General features: G+C 43.3%; 1 protein-coding gene across 3 annotated transcripts; it reads right to left on the reverse strand.

The window, feature by feature from the left end:
* Nucleotides 1–445: 445 nt before the first annotated feature.
* On the reverse strand, nt 446–22,906 carry LOC109909658 (activated CDC42 kinase 1). Of its 3 annotated transcripts, XM_031796622.1 has the most exons (18): nt 21,912–22,466; nt 21,641–21,800; nt 21,080–21,162; nt 20,249–20,327; nt 19,931–20,073; nt 19,011–19,163; nt 18,626–18,721; nt 18,331–18,512; nt 17,872–17,998; nt 17,656–17,802; nt 9,356–9,450; nt 9,016–9,210; nt 8,714–8,805; nt 8,562–8,606; nt 8,230–8,459; nt 7,960–8,160; nt 7,130–7,852; nt 446–1,021 (listed from the first exon to the last, which is right to left on the reverse strand). In XM_031796622.1, exons 1-18 carry the CDS (start codon nt 22,023–22,025, stop codon nt 896–898), a joined length of 2,991 nt encoding a protein of 996 aa, XP_031652482.1. In that variant the 5' UTR covers nt 22,026–22,466; the 3' UTR covers nt 446–895. The 3 variants fall into 3 exon arrangements, with proteins under 3 accessions (XP_031652482.1, XP_031652481.1, XP_031652480.1); XM_031796621.1 differs by having other exon boundaries at nt 7,960–8,459; nt 21,092–21,162; nt 21,912–22,906; XM_031796620.1 differs by having other exon boundaries at nt 7,960–8,459; nt 21,912–22,906.
* Between the last annotated feature and the right edge of the window lie 176 nt (nt 22,907–23,082).

Below are 23,082 nucleotides of genomic sequence, written 5' to 3' on the forward strand. Positions count from 1 at the left end.
ATCCCTGAGCGGTTTCCTTCCTCTCAGGCAACTGAGTTAGGGAGGACACCTGTATCTTTGTAGTGACTGGGTGTATTGATACACCATCCAAAGTGTCATTAATAACTGCACCATGCTGAAACGGATATTCAATGTCTGCTTTTTTTTCTCCATCTACCAATAGCTGCCTTTCTTTGCAAGGCATTGGAGAACCTCCCTGGTCTTTGTGGTTGATTCTGTGTTTGAAATTCACTGTTCGACTGAGGGACTTTACAGATTATTATCTGTGTGGGGTACAGAGATGATCATGTTTACCACTATTATTGAACACAGAGTGAGTCCATGCAACTTATTATGCGACTTGTTAAGTAAATACATTTTTACTCCTGAACTTATTTAGGAATTCCGTAACAAAGGGGTTGAATACTTATTGACTCGACACATTTCAGCTTTTCATTTTTAATTAATTTGTAAAAAGTTCTGAAAACATAATTCCACTTTGACATTATGGAGTATTGTGTGTAGGCCAGTGACACAAAATCTCAGTTTAATCCATGTTAAATTCAGGCTTTACCACAAAAAAATTGGGAAAAGGTCAAGGGGTGTGAATAGTTTCTGAAGGCACTGTATCTATATAATATAAAATATAATAACTTAACTGCTGAACATGCAGTATTGTGTTCGTCCATTGTTTCCCTCCGTAGGACTCAACCAGGTGCTATAGTCTCCAGCAAGGGAATGTCTGTTTCAGGTCTGTAGTTAAAGGTCTGTAGTAATAGGTAAAGGTTTGTTGTTTCAGGTCTGTAGATAAAGGTCTGTAGTAATAGGTAAAGGTTTGTAGTTTTTAGAACAGTAGGTCTGTAGGGTTAAAGATCAGTAGTTTTAAGTCTGTAGGTCAGTAGTCCTGGAGTCTGTCTCAGCCTACTTTTCCACAAGAGTCCAGTAGCATGGTGCTTGCCTGTTCTAGGTTCCACTGGCAACGCTCTAGAACCTCCTGGCACTCTGTTCTAGAACGCAGACCCAGCTGGAACAACTGTTCTACCTATAACAGAGAGATACAGATGTTATAGAGAGAGAGAGATACAGATGTTATAGAGAGAGAGAGAGACAGATGTTAGAGAGAACACAGATGATATATATATATAATATATATATATATATATATATATATATATAGAGAGAGAGAGATACAGATGTTATAGAGAGAGAGAGAGACAGATGTTAGAGAGAACACAGATGATATATATATATAATATATATATATATATATATATATATATATATATAGAGAGAGAGATGTTAGAGAATACAGATGTTAGAGAGAGAGAGAGATGTTTGAGAGAATACAGATGTTATATATATATATATATATATATAGAGAGAGAGAGAGATGTTAGAGAATACAGATGTTAGAGAGAGAGAGATATATATATTAGAGAGAATACAGATGTTAGAGAGAGATGTTAGAGAATACAGATGTTAGAGAGAGAGAGATATATATATTAGAGAGAATACAGATGTTAGAGAGAGATGTTAGAGAATACAGATGTTAGAGAGAGAGAGATATATATATTAGAGAGAATACAGATGTTAGAGAGAGATGTTAGAGAATACAGATGTTAGAGAGAGAGAGATATATATATTAGAGAGAATACAGATGTTAGAGAGAGATGTTAGAGAATACAGATGTTAGAGAGAGAGAGAGAGAGAGATATATTAGAGAGAATACAGATGTTAGAGAGAGAGAGAGAGAGATGTTAGAGAATACAGATGTTAGAGAGAGAGAGAGAGAGAGATATATTAGAGAGAATACAGATGTTAGAGAGAGAGAGAGAGAGATGTTAGAGAATACAGATGTTAGAGAGAGAGAGAGAGAGAGATATATTAGAGAGAATACAGATGTTAGAGAGAGAGAGAGAGATATATTAGAGAGAATACAGATGTTAGAGAGAGAGAGAGATGTTAGAGAGAACACAGATGTTATAGAGAGAGAGAGATGTTAGAGAGAACACAGATGTTAGAGAGAGAGAGAGATATATTAGAGAGAATACAGATGTTAGAGAGAGAGAGAGAGAGAGAGATGTTAGAGAATACAGATGTTAGAGAGAGAGAGAGAGAGAGATATATTAGAGAGAATACAGATGTTAGAGAGAGAGAGAGAGATATATTAGAGAGAATACAGATGTTAGAGAGAGAGAGAGATGTTAGAGAGAACACAGATGTTATAGAGAGAGAGAGATGTTAGAGAGAACACAGATGTTAGAGAGAGAGAGAGAGAGAGATATATTAGAGAGAATACAGATGTTAGAGAGAGAGAGAGAGAGAGAGATGTTAGAGAATACAGATGTTAGAGAGAGAGAGAGAGAGAGATATATTAGAGAGAATACAGATGTTAGAGAGAGAGAGAGAGATATATTAGAGAGAATACAGATGTTAGAGAGAGAGAGAGATGTTAGAGAGAACACAGATGTTATAGAGAGAGAGAGATGTTAGAGAGAACACAGATGTTAGAGAGAGAGAGAGATATATGTTAGAGAGAACACAGATGTTATAGAGAGAGAGATATATATGTTAGAGAGAACACAGATGTTATAGAGAGAGAGAGAGAGAGAGATGTTAGAGAGAATGCAGATGTTATAGAGAGAGAGAGATGTTAGAGAGAACACAGATGTTAGAGAGAGAGAGAGTTTTGTTAGAGAGAACACAGATGTTATAGAGAGAGAGAGAGAGAAAGAGAGATGTTAGAGAGAACACAGATGTTATAGAGAGAGAGAGAGAGAGATGTAGAGAGAACACAGATGTTATATATATAGAGAGAGAGAGATGGCACTCTGTTCTAGAACGCAGACCCAACTGGAACAACTGTTCTACCTATAACAGAGAGATACAGATGTTATAGAGAGAGAGAGATACAGATGTTATAGAGAGAGAGAGAGACAGATGTTAGAGAGAACACAGATGATATATATATATATATATAGAGAGAGAGAGAGAGAGAGAGATGTTTGAGAGAATACAGATGTTATATATATATATATAGAGAGAGAGAGGGATGTTAGAGAATACAGATGTTAGAGAGAGAGAGAGATATATATTAGAGAGAATACAGATGTTAGAGAGAGATGTTAGAGAGAACACAGATGTTATATATATATATATAGAGAGAGAGGGATGTTAGAGAATACACAGATGTTATATATATATAGAGAGAGAGATGTTAGAGAGAACACAGATGTTATATATATATATAGAGAGAGATGTTAGAGAGAACACAGATGTTATATATATATATAGAGAGAGATGTTAGAGAGAACACAGATGTTATATATATATAGAGAGAGAGATGTTAGAGAGAACACAGATGTTATATATATATATAGAGAGAGATGTTAGAGAGAACACAGATGTTATATATATATAGAGAGAGAGATGTTAGAGAGAACACAGATGTTATATATATATAGAGAGAGAGATGTTAGAGAGAACACAGATGTTATATATATAGAGAGAGAGGTGTTAGAGAGAACACAGATGTTATATATATAGAGAGAGAGATGTTAGAGAGAACACAGATGTTATAGAGAGAGATGTTATATATACAGTGCCTTGCGAAAGTATTCGGCCCCCTTGAACTTTGCGACCTTTTGCCACATTTCAGGCTTCAAACATAAAGATATAAAACTGTATTTTTTTGTGAAGAATCAACAACAAGTGGGACACAATCATGAAGTGGAATGACATTTATTGGATATTTCAAACTTTTTTAACAAATCAAAAACTAAAAAATTGGGCGTGCAAAATTATTCAGCCCCTTTACTTTCAGTGCAGCAAACTCTCTCCAGAAGTTCAGTGAGGATCTCTGAATGATCCAATGTTGACCTAAATGACTAATGATGATAAATACAATCCACCTGTGTGTAATCAAGTCTCCATATAAATGCACCTGCACTGTGATAGTCTCAGAGGTCCGTTAAAAGCGCAGAGATCATCATGAAGAACAAGGAACACACCAGGCAGGTCCGAGATACTGTTGTGAAGAAGTTTAAAGCCGGATTTGGATACAAAAAGATTTCCCAAGCTTTAAACATCCCAAGGAGCACTGTGCAAGCGTTAATATTGAAATGGAAGGAGTATCAGACCACTGCAAATCTACCAAGACCTGGCCGTCCCTCTAAACTTTCAGCTCATACAAGGAGAAGACTGATCAGAGATGCAGCCAAGAGGCCCATGATCACTCTGGATGAACTGCAGAGATCTACAGCTGAGGTGGGAGACTCTGTCCATAGGACAACAATCAGTCGTATATTGCACAAATCTGGCCTTTATGGAAGAGTGGCAAGAAGAAAGCCATTTCTTAACGATATCCATAAAAAGTGTTGTTTAAAGTTTGCCACAAGCCATCTGGGAGACACACCAAACATGTGGAAGAAGGTGCTCTGGTCAGATGAAACCAAAATTGAACTTTTTGGCAACAATGCAAAACGTTATGTTTGGCGTAAAAGCAACACAGCTCATCACCCTGAACACACCATCCCCACTGTCAAACATGGTGGTGGCAGCATCATGGTTTGGGCCTGCTTTTCTTCGGCAGGGACAGGGAAGATGGTTCAAATTGATGGGAAGATGGATGGAGCCAAATACAGGACCATTCTGGAAGAAAACCTGATGGAGTCTGCAAAAGACCTGAGACTGGGACGGAGATTTGTCTTCCAACAAGACAATGATCCAAAACATAAAGCAAAATCTACAATGGAATGGTTCAAAAATAAACATATCCAGGTGTTAGAATGGCCAAGTCAAAGTCCAGACCTGAATCCAATCGAGAATCTGTGGAAATAACTGAAAACTGCTGTTCACAAATGCTCTCCAACCTCCAGCTCTCCATCCAACGCTCAAGCTGTTTTGCAAGGAGGAATGGGAAAAAATTTCAGTCTCTCGATGTGCAAAACTGATAGAGACATACCCCAAGCGACTTACAGCTGTAATCGCAGCAAAAGGTGGCGCTACAAAGTATTAACTTAAGGGGGCTGAATAATTTTGCACGCCCAATTTTTCAGTTTTTGATTTGTTAAAAAAGTTTGAAATATCCAATAAATGTCGTTCCACTTCATGATTGTGTCCCACTTGTTGTTGATTCTTCACAAAAAAATACAGTTTTATATCTTTATGTTTGAAGCCTGAATGTGGCAAAAGGTCGCAAAGTTCAAGGGGGCCGAATACTTTCGCAAGGCACTGTATATATAGAGAGAGAGATGTTAGAGAGAACACAGATGTTAGAGAGAATACAGATGTTATAGAGGGAGAGAGAGAGAGATGTTAGAGAGAACACAGATGTTATAGAGAGAGAGAACACAGATGTTATAGAGAGAGAGAACACAGATGTTATAGAGGGAGAGAGATGTTAGAGAGAACACAGATGTTATAGAGAGAGAGAACACAGATGTTATAGAGAGAGAGAACACAGATGTTATAGAGGGAGAGAGAGAGAGATGTTAGAGAGAACACATATGTTATAGAGAGAATACAGATGTTAGAGAGAGAGAGAGAGAGAGAGAGAGAGAGAGAGAGAGAGAGAGAGAGAGAGAGAGAGAGAGAGAGCACACAGGACATTCTATGCCATTAAACAGCCAATGCAAATTCAAATACCTATTAAAATTTGGCTAGAACTAATTGAATATGTCATTGAACCAATTACACTTTATGACAGCGAGGTGTGGGGTCCAATTGCAAAACAAATTTAATCAAATGGGACAAACACCCCATTGAAAGCCTGCATGCAGAGTTCTGTAAGATTCTCCTACATGTCCAGAGGAAAACTACAAACAATGTATGCAGGGCAGAATTAGGCCAATATCCACTAATAATAAAAACTAAAAAAATAGCAATTAAGTTTTGGAAACATATCAAATACAGTGACCCCCTCTCATATCATTACCAAGCTCTGCAATGCCAAGAGCTGAGCAAAGAAAATAGTCCCCTCATCCAGCTGGTCCTGGGGCTGAGTTCACAAACCTGTTCTACTAACGCACTGAAGCCTCAGGACCAGAACATCCAATCAATCAGGATAAACCAAATTACAACACAGTCAAAACAAAACTATATTGCTTATTGGGAAACACAGACACAAGCACAAAGCAAAATGCAGTGCTATCTGGCCATGAATCGACAGTACACCATGGTTAACTATTTGACCATGGTTACTGATCAAAACCTTAGAAGAACCTTGACAAAGTACAGGCTCAGTGAGTACAGCCTTGCCATTGAGAAGGGTAGACACAGGAAAACCTGGCTCCCTGTAAAGGAAAGGCTGTGCAACCACTGCACAACAGCAGAACCTGAGACGGAGCTGCATTTCCTGACAAAATGTAAAAAATATAAAACAATTAGAGAGTGTCATTTCCCCAAATTTGAAACCCTTATTCAAAGGCCTCTCTGATGAGGATAGGCTACCCGTCCTGTTGGGGGAGGACGCAGAGAGCTGTGGGTTGGCAGCGCACTACATTGCTGCCTGCCATAAGTTGAGGGACAGTGTCTGACAGACCAATCAACCTGCACATGTCCTCTACTGTATGCTTATTGTTATTGCTGAATATCTGGTTATTTTGACACTTGGTTATTGTTGTTACTGTTGTCCCGTTGACAATTGTGATTCTCGTTTTTTTAAATATTTTTTTATATTGTAAATATCCTAAACAAGCTTTGGCAATATGTACATTGTTACGTCATGCCAATAAAGCGAATTGAATTGAAAGAGAGAGAGAGAGCGAGAGAGCGAGAGAGCGAGAGAGAGAGAGAGAGAGAGAGAGAACACAGCTGTTAGAGAGAGAGAGGGAAAGAGAGATCTTAAAGAGAATACAGATGTTAGAGAGAGAGAGAGATGTTAGAGAGAATGCAGATGTTATAGAGAGAGAGATGTTAGAGAGAATACAGATGTTATCGAGAGAGAGAGATGTTAGAGAGAATGCAGATGTTATAGAGTGTGTGTGTGTTTGTGTGCGTGTAAACACACATGCACACACACACACACACAAACAATGTTTAAGCATCTCATAGGTTCAGAAGTCTTGCACTTGAATGCTTTTCTGACACAATAAACAAGTAAACACAAAGAGCACTTGAATGCAGCCTCATTGTTCTGAACATCTCTAACCTGAATGAGGCCGTTCTCCCGTTGCCTGCTGGGAGCTGTAGTTAAATGTTGAGTCCTGTGGTTGTTGTTGTTGTAAGAGGAGTTAGGCCTGGCCCCACCCCCACCTGGCTGCTGTTGCACCATGGGTCGGACGGTGGCCATTTTGGTGGCTCCATACCTCTCTAAGTAGGCGGGGCGTTCAGAACTCTGAGAGTTGTCAATAAGTATTGACAGGCCACGCCCCTCAGAGAGGGGATCCAACGAGGAACTGGGGGGAGGGGCAGCCATAAGCATGGAGGAATAGAGGGAGGAGGAGGGAGGAGAGGAAGAGGGGGAGGAGGAGATTAGAGAGCCGAGAGGACCAACAACCCCGTATAGTCCAGTCCTCTGACGAGGAGAGAAGGAGAGGGGAGGAGGGGGGAGACAAAGGGAGGAGGAAAGAGGGGAGACAGAGAGGGGAAGCACTAAAGGAAGGGGGGAGGAGGAGCGTGAGGAGGGCTGAGAGAAGGCGTGGTCTCTGGGAGGGATCTGAGGGGGTGTGTTTTCCCTCTCACATAGGGAAACGCGTTTGGAGGAGCGGAGGGGTGGGATGGGGGAGCGTGGAGGTAGCATGGGTCTGTCCTCATAGGAGGAAGAGGAGGGGGGAGGAAGGTAGATCTGTCTGTGAGGGGCCAAGGAGAGGGGGAGGGGGGAGGAGGGGAGGGAACGCCCGGTTGTCATGGGAACACGCAGCTTCACCATCACCTGCAGATCAGCAGAAAGAGAGAAAAACGACGTTAAAACTCCAGACTCAAATGACTAACCTGTGGTGTGTGTGTGTCTGTGTGCGTCTGTGTGTGTCTGTGTCGTACCTCTCTCTGGAGCTCCTGGAACAGATCAGCTGACTGAGTTAAGCCCCTCCTCTCTGCATCAGTGTTGGGCGGAGCCAACATCCCCTCTGGCAATCCAGTGATAGATCGAACCTCCTGGTCTGCCAATTGACCCTCGGCCTCAGTGGCAACCTCGTCGTAGGCAGGAAGAGGGAGGGGCCAGTCCAGGATGGAAGGAAGGTCCTGGAGGGAGAGAATAAGGTTATTTTGCCTACTGAGTGTGTGTGTGTATGTGCGTGTGTGTGTATGTACCTGGAGTGTGTCCTGGTCAGGTATGCGTGTCTCAGTGAGAGGGGAGGGCGTGGTCGAGCTGAAGCTGTCATCGGTAAAGTCGATGAGCGAGACTTCGCTTTTGGCTGACCTCACACCTGACCCCTCCCCCGGGCGGAGTTTAAGGCCTATAGCCGCGCCCAGCCTCTTCAGCCCCGACGAAACACCTTCATATTCATCATCATCATCTAACACAGAGTCATAGAACGGCTCTACACACACACACACACACACACACACAGATATCATCAATCAGAGAGTCATAGACAGCTCAACATATACAGGTAAATACACAATCAGCGTGGGAGACATACTGTTGATCAGGACAGCAGGCTGGGGAGGACGAGGAGGAGGCTTCTCTGAGAGACAAAACAGAAAGAAGAAGAGACTTTATGAATGAATGAAAAGGTAGTAAGATATTTGTAAGGAGAGAATAACTGTGTGTTAGTTTGTGTAGCCTACTCACTCCTGGTGCGGCTGGGTAGTTTGGTGGGCCGGGCAGTGGAAGGATCCATTCCCATAACATCAGGGGGGTCCATAGGATTTCCCAAGTACAGGCTGGAGAGGGGTAAAGACCAGGGATATAGTAGAGTTTAAACACAGTACTTCAGGTGTTCTTTATAAAAAGTATTTGGGGACTTTTCCATTGGTTTAATTGTGCCTGACAAGCTAAAGAGCAATAGCACTGCTAACGGGGCTCTGCTTTACTCCAGTTGTCAGACACTGTACCTGCAGGTATCAGCCAGGTCTCTGTGTGTGTGTGTGTACCTGTCTATGCGGTCAGCGTGCCCCCAGCTCCTGTGTGGGTCAGTGTCTCCATGTCCAGTGTGAATGAAGGAGTGTGTGAGGGGTCTGCTGATGTCTTGGGCCGACAGGCCGCTGACCGACGTGACCACGTGGCGAGGAAACTGTCCCACGCGCAACGTCCTTCTGTTCTGACCTCTCCACCAATAGAGCTCTGCTCTGGAGACACAGAGACACACATGAACACACGCCGATATGATTCCCTATTGCACATTACAGAGAAGGATATGTTCTTCATATTAGATATGTATCTGCCTTTGTGAATGATGAATCATTCTTCTTACACACACCCACACACACTGACCTGCCCTCGACGACGGTGATGATGTCATTCATGTTGATCTGAAGTTTGTCTGGTTCATCAAAGTCCTGCAGTGATCTCATGTCTGTAGGCATGGTCTACACACACACACACACACACACACCATCATGACTACTAGGCGGAGAATGTCATGCGCCGTTTTCCCAGACACAGATTGATCCGAATCCTGGACTAAAAAGCATGATTCTACATGGAATAATTCTACAGGACTAGGCTTAATCTGTGTCTGGGAAATCTGCCCCAAGATTTATAAAACCAACATACATTTTCCCTTTGCACCTGCAGTCTTGCAATCACTTGTGTACCTACAGTGCTCTCTGCTGGACACTTGGTGAACCATGCCATGAATGTGTATTCTAGTGATGCACGGTTTCACCTGCTTGTTCACCTGCACCCACAATTGCCTGACTATATGCGATAGTGAAAATCTGAGGCCAGCACCCTACCCGCTAAAATAGAAAATGCTCTGTACAGTCAGAGATGGTGAAGTAATATTTGGACAAGCCTGTCTATAGATAGACCTATGTTTCTGCTTATCATTTCAGACCTTTTGGTAGATTGTTTGTTAGTCAACTTGCCTACAATTAGACACATGTGGCTTCACTACTTGTTAGCCATAGGAGGCGCGTGAGTTTCAAGTTTGGGGAAGCAAATGACCATAAAAATGCACCGGTACAATAAAACATTCCATGCATCATCACATTCCATGCATCATCACATCCCATGCATCATCACATCCCATGCATCATCACATTTGCAGACTTATACAAGCCTACAATTCCTAATGTGATAAGTAGATAGGATTTTCCTAATTTAGACTAATAATATAACTCACTCATTGTTTGCCAAAAATGCATGTCTGAGCACGCAGTGGCGAAGAGTGACCTAAGCTGTAGGCTATATCAGAGACGTTTCTTCTCCTTTCTTTGCACAGGAAAAATATGGCCTTTTATAAACACATTTCATGCAACTCTACTACACTTTTTATGACTGGACACAATCTTTTTTAATATGACAAAAATTGCAGGGTAGTCTTCTCTGCGAACACTGACAAACAAATGAATAAAACCGACGTTGTCTTGAATTGTTATATCTATTAAATCGGCTAACGAGAAGGGGATACAATTACAATATGATGTCCCTCTTTTTGTCCAAACAAAAACAGTTTAAGTGGCACTGACCCAACAATGACAAAGAGTGAATATGCGCGCACCAGGGATCCGGTCAGTGCTCTCTGCTGGTGCCAATAAGATAAGCTATACCCTTCGCTCAATTAATTTGAGAATTTTGATAGGCCTAACTAAAAGACAGATTTTGGGGGTTGTTGTCTTCTCTTTACAGCAATAGCCATTTGCTTTCCAAACTATGTTTTTGTATTTTGAAATAATGCGATATGCCTGGCTGGGCCTTTCTACTTTTCACTGACAGTCGCAACTCAACAAACATCTATTTGGTATTTGCCGCGCAGCCTACCCAGAATCGCAGGCCCTTCCTATCCTTTTTGGCCAAATCATGCTTTTTGGTGCAGTAGCCTATTTTGAATGATTTCATTTATTTTTGTAAGCTATAGACAGTAGTAGGATAATTAGGTTATAGAATGTCTTAAATCGATAGAATGAATACCAATCTAGTTTTCTCGCACAAGGTTTAAGGGCCAGGGAGAAAATGCAATAAAACTGATTATTGCAACATTTTCACAACATGAGTTTGACAGGTTTTAAGGAAATTAAAAGCTGCGAAAACTACCTAACATGTTTCTGATAAGATTTCAGTTCGGTTTGGATGCATATTTTATGTGGTTGAAATACGATCAGCTTTTATGATGCTGATAAAGATAACACCTGTACACACAGTCCCTAACATTCTTTCTCTCAATATTTCTCTACTCCTGTTTTACATTTGATGTATAATTTTAGTGCAAGAAATGCTTAATTCTGCAGGAGTTAATATTATATTAGACTATGTGAAAGGTTATAGACCTACAGTCAGGCTACTGTTCCATTTAACCCATCTGAACAGTCATTTTGAAGTCCCCGTCCTGTGACTGTTGAATTTGTATAGCGCCTCACAATCATCACACATAACATAGTTACCACTGCTATCATCTTCTTTTACCACTTCACCTAATCTTTCCCAAACATTAGACTACTGTTCTGGCCCTCCTTCTATTTATTTTAAACTCTCTAGTTCGCAGATTTTCTCTTATTGAATTAATCTCCGAAATTGACATTTTCGCTTCAGTGGATCGACGTTAACCTTTTCTAGCCAAGTTCCCAAAAGCATTTGGCGATTGGGGTCTATTTGGCGCGCTACAGTTAGGCCCTAAAATTTAGGCTGCACGCTAACTCGGGATGAAAATAATGTAGCCCATAGATATGAATTGCACAAGAGAGAAACATTTATGTTTTTTTTAACGCCTAGTTTTCTCTTTATTCAACCCGCCCTTCATCCACACAATATTTCATGACACTAAACTAGGGTGACCACATTTAAAATACCTAAATGCGGGATTATTTTGCGGGACATTCTCAGGACAGTGTAGCCTCCATAAAATTAATTCACTTGGCAGCACCCTCTATTAATCCCCTTCAACAACAAGTTAGTAGAGCCCTGCACGGGCATGTCTTTTGAGGCCGAGCCCCAGCGGTGTGTATTCATGGATGCCAAGGGAAGACAGGCTGCCCCAAAACATTTACCAATAAAATAAAATAATGTATATTTCATCTCTCTGTTTCATAATTTTCTCTCAATTCGCAAGAAGCTGGATGTATCTCACCGGAGAAAGCAGCCGAGAGAGCAAAACATCATGTCTCTGTCTCTGTATGTGTCGCCCATCTATCTGATGCTGTCTGGTCAAAAAAAGTATGACATTGTTGCCACCCGTAGCATTGAATGCAAGGGAACCCAGCGAGCATTTGGCCTCCCTTGATAAAAAAGTATAATTTAATAGCAAATCAGCATTGAGCTAAACTGAGTGAGCTCAACTGTGATTGGTCCTGGCGCAACAACCAAAAAGTGTCAATGGAAGCCTGTTTGGATTTGTCTTCACATCAGTCACATTGAGAGCAAAACATCATTTACAGAAAAAACTGGAATTGTTACATCTCGTTGTATTGTTGTCCTCCGGTGACTAGCTAACTAAAATGATCCCTTTCCTAAATGAGCCATGGATGAAGATAGGGATTTGGACTTGTGGTTTTATCTAATTCTCCGTACTGGCCAAGGATTATAATGGGGATTCTGACTCAACCATAAATTCATACATTGTGCCCCTGACCAGAGAGGATGGAAGCTGGCTAACCATTGCCCATGAAAGGAAGATAGGCTAGTGAACAAGCATTTTAGCCAGGTAGCCTATGACCACAGAAACTAAAAGCGTACTGTATGACGGAGTCAAAGACCATTTCCTCAACATGAAAGAGAAGATGATGGAATTGGCATTTCTCTACATGTAGGGTGTCAACATATTTTTCTACTTGAACACACACACACACACACACACACACACACACACACACACACACACACACACACACACACACACACACACACACACACACACACACACACACACACACACACACACACACATAATCAGAACAATGGACAGCCAAATCATATTTAGCTTATGTTGATTGGACCAAATTATTTGTATTATCTTTTAGTTGTCACTGTATTAGACTAAGCAGAGGTGATTTGATGATGTTGAAATGTTGAAATTGAAATGGGGCAGGACTAGTGGAGGCAGCTCCTGTTTTCTTTGTGACTTCCGATAACTCTCGTAGTTCTAAATCAATAGTTGTTCAGTAGTCCGAAAATGCTGGAAACATGAACTTTCTCGACTGTTTGTTACATGGAATGTGGTTTATGGACTTCACTGGACAGCACTTGCTCTCTGGTTTTGTGATGAAAGAAAGGTGTGTCTTCTTATGGTCTCGGCCTTCGGCCTATACATCACAGTCGCACGGCATATGAACTAACGGGTTAGAGAGCAAACAATGCAATTAGGTTGTAATCTGGCCATTTTTTTTCTGGTTTGGCTTCCCCAGTGATTTTACCCACACACCGCTTCTGCCGAGCCTACGGTCGCGGCCGGTTACGACAGACCTTCTGACACCACGTTATGATCTTAGTCAGATATAACTGTACTGCGCATCAGAGCACGAGCAAATGGCTCAGCTTCAAAATGTCAGTGATCAATTTAGTGATAACTGAGCCCTGCCTGTACCCTAGTTATTGACCGAGCCCTGTCCATACCCTTTTTATTTAACTAGGCAAGTCAGTTAAGATCAAATTCTTATTTACAATGACAGCCTAGGAACAGTGGATTAACTGCCTTTTTCAGGGGCAGAACGACTGATTTTTACCTTGTCAGCTCGGGACTCGATCTAACAACCTTTTGGGTTACTGGCCCAACACTCTACCACTAGGTTACCTGCCACCTGGAGTTACCCTAGTTATTGATAAAAAACAGGCCCTACCTGCCCTAACCCAATGTAAAATGTTAGGGTTCGTCAGGCTCGGGTCGGGTAGCAGAGCTCTATAAATTAGGCTTACTTCATTTCAAAATAGGCCATCATCAGTGTCCATTGTGAATGATAATTATTCACATTTTTACCAGTGAAACGTCCAAACTCCATCTGCATGCCAATCATTTAATCTCAATCAGTTTCATGTGAATATGCATTTATACTGTCTTCAATTACTTTTTTTGTGAGCAGATTAGAGCAGATGGTGTTAAAACACTACACTGAAGTAAAATATAAATTGGTTCCATGTTTCATGAGTTGAAATTAAAATCACAGATATTTACCATACGGACAAAAATCTTATTTCACTCAATTTTTGTGCACAAATTTGTTTCCACCCCTGTTGGTGAGCATTTCTCCTTTTCCAAGCTAATCCATTCAAACTGATTACACAGGTGCACCTTGTGCTTGGGACAATAAAATACCACTTTAAAATGTGCAGTTTAGTCACACAACACAATGACACAGATGTCTCAAGTTTTGAGGGAGCATGGAATGCCCACCACAGCTGTTGCCAGAGAACTGAATGTTAATTGATCTACCATAAGCTGCTGCCAACATCGTTTTAGAGAATTTGGCAGTAAGTCCAACCGGCCTCACAACCACAAACCACGTGTAACCACGCCACCCCCGGACCTTCACATCCGGCTTCTCACCTGCGGGATCATTTGAGGGAGGTTGGGGGGTGCTGAGGAGTATTTATGTCTGTAATAAAGCCATTTTGCGGGGAGAAACTTCTGATTGGCTGGGCCTGGCTCCCCAGTGGTTGGGCCTGTCTGCCAAGTGGGTGACCTATGCCCTCCAAGGCCCACCCATGGCTGCACCCCTGTCCAGTCATGTGAAATCCATAGATTAGGGACTAATGAATTTGTTTCAATTGACTGATTTCTGTTTATGAACTGTAACTCAGTTTATATTTTTGTTCAGTAAATATCCTTCCTGTATTTTGTTTAATTCCAAGCATATTTCTGCCTAGTAGCGCACGCCGTTGAGTTTTGCCGGCATGAGAATTTCTGTTTTACTATAAGCTAACCATTCCTAAAATCCCATAAGAAATGACTAATGTGATGTTCTTGGTATAACAGTAATGGTATAGGCTACTATGCTATTATATTTGAGTCTGTAATGTAGTATACTAATTAATCATTATGTGATCTTGCAAGACATTGATTCAGGTTTGAATGAGCACCAGAGTGCGAACTGGCAGAGCGATGCTCTGGTGCGTTCCAGCAGCACTACACCCAACAGGATAATTGAAGCGCACCTAGCCTACTCTTTTGCCTCATGCAAAATGTGGTGATGCAGAAACTAGAGACCACATGTGTGGCTGTTTTTTGGAACATTTTGGAATATTTGGCCAAGGAAACATTTCTGGTTGGTCTCAGGGATTGTAAAACAGTTAGGATGGGAGCCTTTTGTTAAAACGGAATTGAGTGAAGTAACTCCAGCCTCAGAGATTTTTGCAATTTGTTCCAGTCATTGGCAGCAAAGAACTGGAAGGAAAGGCGGCCAAAGGAAGTGTTGGCTTTGGGGATGACCAGTGGAATACACCTGCTGGAGTGCGTGCTACGGGTGGGTGTTGCTATGGTGACCAGTGAGCTGAGCTAAGAAGGAACTTTACCTAGCAAAGACTTGTAGATGACCTGGAGCCAGTGGGTTTGGTGACGGATATGTAGTGAGGGCCAGCCAATGAGAGCATACAGGTCACAGTGGTGGGTAGTATATGGGGTTTTGTGATAGACTACATCCAGTTTGCTGTGTAGAGTGTTTCGGGCTATTTTGTAAATTACATCCCCGGAGTCAAGGAGTCAGTTTTACGAGTGTATGTATTTGTCGGCATGAGTGAGGGAGGCTTTGTTGAGAAACAGGAAGCCGATTCTAGATTTAATTTTGGATTGGAGATGCTTAATGTGAGTCTGGAAGGAGAGTTTACAGACTAACCAGACACCTAGGTATTTGTAGTTGTCCACATATTCTAGGTCAGAACCGTCCAGAGTAGTGATGCTAGTCGGGCAGGAGGGTAGAATCGGTTGAAGAGCATGCACTTAGTTTTATTAGCATTTAAAAGCAGTTGGGAGGCCACGGAAGGAGTGCTGTATGGCATTGAAGCTCATTTGGATAACAAACAAGGCTATATATAACAAACAGAGTCAATGTGCGGGGGCACTGGTTAGTTGAGGTAATTGAGGTAATATGTACATGTAGTTAGAGTTAAAGTGAATATGCAGAGATCATAAACAGAGAGTAGCAGAAGCGTAAAAGAGGGGTCTGGGTAGCCATTTGATTAGCTGTTCAGGAGTCTTATGGCTTGGGGTTAGACCTCGACTTGAAGCTCCAGTACCACTTGTCGTTTCTCTTTGCTTATTTGAGCTGTTCTTGACATAATATGGACTTGGTATTTTACCAAATAGAGCTATCTTCTGTATACCACCCCTACCATGTTACAACACAAGTGATTGGCTCAAACGCATTAAACATATTCCACACATTTACTTTTAACAAGGCATATCTGTTCATTTAAATGCATTCCAGGTGACCACCTCATGAATCTGGAGAGAGAGAGAGAGATCTCATACAACGCTGTGCACTACTCCATTCACAGAACAGTGCAAACGGGCTCTAACCAGAATAGAAAGTGGAGTAGGATGCCCTGGTGCACAACTGAACAAGAGGACAAATACATTATACACTAGTTTGAGAAACAGACGCCTCACAAGTCCTCAATTGGCAGCTTCATTAAATAGTACCCACAAAACACCAGTTTCAACGTCAACAGTGAAGAGGCGACTCTGTGATGCTGGCCTTCTAGGCAGAGTTGCAAAGAAAAAGCCATATATTTGACTGGCCAATACAAATTTAAGATTAAGATGGGCAAAAGAACACAGACACTGGACAGAGGAACTCTGCCTAGAAGGCCAGCATCCCTGAGTTGCCTCTTCACTGTTGACGTTGTACAAGATCTTCAGTTTCTTGGCAATGTCTCTCATGGAATAGCCTTCATTTTTCAGAACAAGAATAGACTGACGAGTTTCAGAAGAAAGTTCTTTGTTTCTGGCCATTTTGAGCCTGTAATCGAACCCAGAAATGCTGATGCTCCAGATACTCAACTAGTCTTCTTTAATCAGAACAACAGTTTTCAGCTGTAATAACATAATTGCAAAAGGGTTTTCTAATGATCAATTAGCCTTTTCAAATGATAAACTTGTATTAGCTATCATAACATGCCATTGGAACACAGGAGTGATAGTTGCTGATAATAGGCCTCTGTACGCCTATGTAGATATCCCATAAAAAAATCTGCCGTTTCCAGCTACAATAGTTATTTACAACAGTAGAAATGTCTACACTGTATTTCTGATCAATTTGATGTTATTTTAACGGACAAAAACTGTGCTTTTCCTTCAAAAACAAGGACATTTCTAAGTGACCCCAAACTTTTGAACGGTAGTGTATATATATATATATTATTATTTTTAATCATTAGCGCAACGCGACAGCAAGAAACAGGTTGGAATGTGACTGAAATACATTACAAATCAACTGTATTTTCAAAATTAGTGGTGTTTGAGTTTGTTGATAAATATACGAGACAAGATTGTTTTGTTGCGGGACAAAGGGCCAAGATATGTGACTGTCCCGCACAATCTGGGAGAAGTGGTCACCCAACCCTAAGCCTGCCTGCCTGCACCGCGGATATAACTGCGGAGACTGCGGGTTATGAGTCAACCTGCGCATCCCTAGTCTGGTCCCTACCTCCAATAGAAAGTCTCTGAGGGCGGTGAATGTTGGTCTGTCATCAGGCTGAGGGCTCCAGGTCTGCAGCATCACGTTGTAAACATCCTGGGGACAGTCTTCTGGCTTCACCAGCCTCTCCCCCTCCACATCCACCTTATGGAGAATCTAAACACACACAAACTTATCAAGCACTACCGACAGACACTCTTTGTGTGTGTCTGTGTGTGTCTGTACCTGGCTGCCATTGAGTCCTAGCCATGGCTCCTGTCCGTGTGTAAACATCTCCCACAGAGTGACTCCAAACATCCAAGTGTCTGAAGCATGAGAGAAACTCCTGCTCCTCAATGACTCTGGAGCACACCTAGAGAGAGAGAGAGAGAGAGAGAGAGAGAGAGAGAGAGAGAGAGAGAGAGAGAGAGAGAGAGAGAGAGAGAGAGAGAGAGAGAGAGAGAGAGAGAGAGAGAGAGAGAGAGAGAGAGAGTTAGACAATGAGAGGGTTAGGCAATGAGAGTGTTAGACAATGAGAGGGTAAGACAATGAGAGAGTTAGACAATGAGAGAGAGAGGGAGAGAGAGACAATGAGAGAGAGACACATATATTGAGATGGGGGGGTAAGGATAGAACAAGATCATATTGTTTAGTACAGGATCATGCAGTGAGAATGCACACACACCCACACAGTCACCAACTCACCATGCAAAGGGCACCTTGTGGCTCTCCTCCATAATGTATGTATCCTGGTGTGATGGCAGTGCTCTCATCAGGCCAAAGTCACCAATCTTCACCATCTCATTGGTTGACAGCAGGACGTTCCTCGCCGCCAGGTCTCTGTGGAGGATTCGCCTCTGTTCTAGGTATGCCATGCCACACGCCACCTACACACACACACACACACACACACACACACACGCTTAGCAGATGTGAACTAACTAGCTAGTGAGCACTAGCTAATCATGTAGTAGTTTCACACATGTACACACACACTGACCTGTACAGCGTAGCCACACAGAGAGGAGATGAGGATGTGTCCCTGCCGCTTCCTCAGACGATCCAACAGAGAACCAAGAGGAGCCAGCTCCGTCACCTACACACACGTTAGAGATACATTAAGTAATACCATGTATGGTAAGTGTGTGTATGTGTGTGTGTATGTGGGTATATGTGTATCTGTGTGTGTGTGTGTGTGTGTGTATGTGTGTGTTTATTCTTATGTTATTGTGTGTGTCTCACCATCTTAACGGAGTGTGTATGTGTATCTGTGTGTGTGTGTGTGTGTGTGTGTGTGTGTGTGTGTGTGTGTGTGTGTGTGTGTGTGTGTGTGTGTGTGTGTGTGTGTGTGTGTGTGTGTGTGTGTGTGTGTGTGTGTGTCTCACCATCTTCATGGGGTGTGTGAGCACCACTCCATAGAGCCGTATGAGGTTCTGGTGGTTGAGGGAGTGCATGGCGTTCACCTCTCTGATGAAATCATCCAACCCCTCAGTGTCCAACACACTGTCTGTCTTCAGACACTTCACTGCTACTGACAGCTGGAGAGAGAGGGACAGAGGGAGAGTGAGGGAGGAAGAGGGAGGGAGGGGGAGGGATGGAGAGGGAGGTAGGGAGGGACAGAGGGAGAGGGAGGGAGGGAGAGGGAGGAAGGAATACGGAGGGACGGAGAGGGAGGGACAGAGGGAGAAGGAGTGGGGAGGAAGGAAAAGGGAGGGAGGGGGACGGACGGAGGGAGAGGGAGGAAGGAAGAGGGAGGGAGGGAGGGGGACGGAGGGAGGGAGGGAGGGAGGGAGGGAGGGAGGGAGGGAGGGAGGGAGGGAGGGAGGGAGGGAGGGAGGGAGGGAGGGAGGGAGGGAGGGAGGGAGAGGGACGGAGGGAGGGAGACGGAGGGAGGGACAGACAGGGAAGGACGGAGGGAGAGGGAGGGACGGAACAGAGGGAAAGGGAGGGACGGAGGGACAGACGGAACGGAGGGAGGGACGGAGCAAGAGACGGAGGGAGAGGGAGGGAAGGAGAGGGAGGGAGGGACAGAGGGAGAGGGACGGAGGGAGCGAGAGACGGAGGGAGGGACAGACAGGGAAGGACGGAGGGAGAGGGAGGGACGGAACGGAGGGAAAGGGAGGGACGGAGGGACAGACGGAACGGAGGGAGGGAGAGGGAAGGAGGGAGGGACAGAGGGAGAGGGATGAAATCATCCCCTATTGTTGTTAAAATATTCAAATACTTATATTTTCTGGTTTCCTGGGCGCGTGCGCACACACACACACACACACACACACACACACACACACACACACAGACATACCATTTGTCCAGTGGTTCCAGTCCACTCTCCTCTCCTGACGACTCCGAAGGTTCCGTCTCCCAGTCGTTCACACAGCTGTAGCTCCGCCTCTCGGATCAGACAGGTCAGGGCTGCCCCCATCCCATCGCTGGACGGGGTTAACCCTTCAAACACCAGGCATAATAAGAGATAATATAATATAATTATGAGAGTTAGCATACTCCAATTATAACGCCGTACAACAATATTGTTTATACTGTAGTTCACAAATAAGCATGAGTAGGTCAGAATCTTATCAATTATAAAACTAACCTTGAGTAAGTAATACATCAAACACACCTGGAGTTTTCAAGTTGGGCAACGCCCCCCGGAGCTGCTGGGGGTCCAAGTCAGAGTCAGTTCGTTTCCCTGGAAACACCTGCTGGCCCAAACACAGAGACTACTGCTCAGAGTGACTATATATACATACATACAGTTGAAGTCTGAAGTTTACATACACCTTAGCCAAATACATTTTTCATTTATTTTTAATTTTACCCTTTTTTCTCCCCAGTTTCGTGGTATCCAATTGTTAGTAGCTACTATCTTGTCTCATCGCTACAACTCCCGTACGGGCTCGGGAGAGACGAAGGTTGAAAGTCATGCGTCCGCCGATACACAACCCAACCAAGCCGCACTACTTCTTAACACAGCGCGCATCCAACCCGGAAGCCAGCCACACCAATGTGTCAGAGGAAACACCGTGCACCTGGCAACCTTGGTTAGCGCGCACTGCGCCCGGCCCGCCACAGGAGTCGCTGGTGCGTGATGAGACAAGGATATCCCTACCGGCCAAACCCTACCTAACCCGGACGACGCTAGGCCAATTGTGCGTCGCCCCACGGACCTCCCAGTACAGCAGTACAGCGCCCTGTACTTATTTTCCACCATAATTTGCAAATAAATTCATAAAAAATCCTACAATGTGATTATCTGGATTTTTTTCCCTCATTTTGTCTGTCATAATTGAAGTGTACCTATGATGAAAATTACAGGCCTCTCTCATATTTTTAAGTGGGAGAACTTGCACAATTGGTGGCTGACTAAATACTTTTTTGCCCCACTGTACGTACGTACATACATACATACATACATACATACACAGTACAGCTAAGAGGGATTCAAACTCACTGTGTGCTGTACCTTGCTCATCCAGGACTTGCGTTTATAGAGAGCTCTCCTTCTCTTGACTGCCTCCCAAAGCCTCCTCTGTCCTGCAACACACAGAGAATACATTACACACCGTCAGCCTCCTCTGTCATGCAACACACAGAGAATACATTACACACCGTCAGCCTCCTCTGCCCTGCAACACACAGAGAATACATTACACACCGTCAGCCTCCTCTGTCCTGCAACACACAGAGAATACATTACACACCGTCAGCCTCCTCTGGCAACCTGCCACCCCATCCTCTGGTTAAAGGACAGAGAACAGAACAGGGTGTAGAGGCGATGCGATAAGGCATATTATGACCTCGTTGTGACCATGTTATGACATCGCTGTGACCGTGTTATGACCTCGTTGTGACTGTGTTATGACCTCATTGTGACCGTACTATGACCTCATTGTGACCGTACTATGACCTCGTTGTGACCGTGCTATGACCTCGTTGTAAATGTTATTACCATTTCTGGAGGAATAGACTTTGAACTTTCCTTGATTTTTAAAATAGGATATACTTTACATACCTGGGCGCCCCATGCCGATCTTCTCCAGGTCTTCATTCTTGACGTAGTCGAAGTGTGACAGGCGCGTCACGTTCAGCTCATCACGAATACGCAGGAAGTACTGCTGCAGCTGAACGTCTGTTAACAGATCTACCAACCACTCTGTCCCCTCCTCCGTCATCTACACACACACACACACACACACACACACACACACACACACACACACACACAGTCAATAAACTAACAACTAAATCAACCAGTCTCTAACACAATATATAAAATACTTTACCATCTCTTCTTCCCCTCTCTCCTTCATTAATCCCTCCTTCCTCTCTTCCTTCTTTTCCTCCTCCTCCTCTTCTCTCTCGTAGGACAGACGCTGGTACATAGAGTTCTCTGCCATGGCTGCTGCTCACCCCACACTCGTCCTACAATCTCTCCCTCTCTCCCGGTCCTCTATGATGTTGTCCTGGCTTCAGCCTAGTGTGTGTATGTGTGTGTATTAGAGCAGTGTTAAGTCTAAGTTCCTCTCTGCGTCACTCTGCTCCAAGTCTGCCCAGTGTTGATCGCCCCTCACACACACCAGGAGACTCCACTCTCATCCGTTTCTAACAGCCAAGCTAAGCTATCTATCTATATACTCTCCCTTTCTCCCTCTATACTGACTCACCCCTGCACAGCACACCTCGTCACCTCCCTACGCTCTCTCCTCTCTACACCTCCCTACACTCTCTCCTCCTCCCTACCCTCTCTCCACCTCCTTACCCTCTATCTTTTCTACTCCTCCCTACTACTCTCCCTGACTCTTAACATCCTCTGTGTACTGTTGAATAAGACAACATTCCTGGAGAGAGAGAGGAGAGAGGAGAGATGCAGTTGATGCAGAGACCAGGTAACCATGACAACTCAGTGAGCTATTACCATCCTGAGTGATGGCAGCTGACAGGACCAGTGAGTGACAAGTGGATACTGTGCATATCAGAGGGTAAGAGGGAGACTGAGAAATTGAAGAAGATGGTGACAATTATTCTCCCTTCTTGGACTCATTCAGCTCAACACCTGTGAGGTGTGAACACACACAACAAACCACCACAAGCACACACACACTAAATGAGTGGAGAAATAGTGCTTACTCTCGGTCTCTGTCTTATTGAGGGCACTCTGAATATCGAAAGCTAAATATAGCCTGTATTCCTCTTATCAAACAGCACTGCAGTGCAGACTTCTGTTGCTATAGGGAAAATACAGTACTCTACCTTCTCTCTTGTTAAATACCATAAATGACCCTGGGCTAAATAACAGAGATGCGCATCGAATCTAACATGTACACTTCGGCTTTTCAACTAATCGATTGAAATGTTAAACATAATATGTCGCATCAGTGGACCATACAGACACTGATTAGCCTATTAAAGGTACCCTAATTAGTGACAAAGATCTGAATCAAGATAAAGGTATAG

Source organism: Oncorhynchus kisutch, linkage group LG18 (genome assembly GCF_002021735.2).
Source record: "Oncorhynchus kisutch isolate 150728-3 linkage group LG18, Okis_V2, whole genome shotgun sequence".
Classification (NCBI taxonomy): domain Eukaryota; kingdom Metazoa; phylum Chordata; class Actinopteri; order Salmoniformes; family Salmonidae; genus Oncorhynchus; species Oncorhynchus kisutch.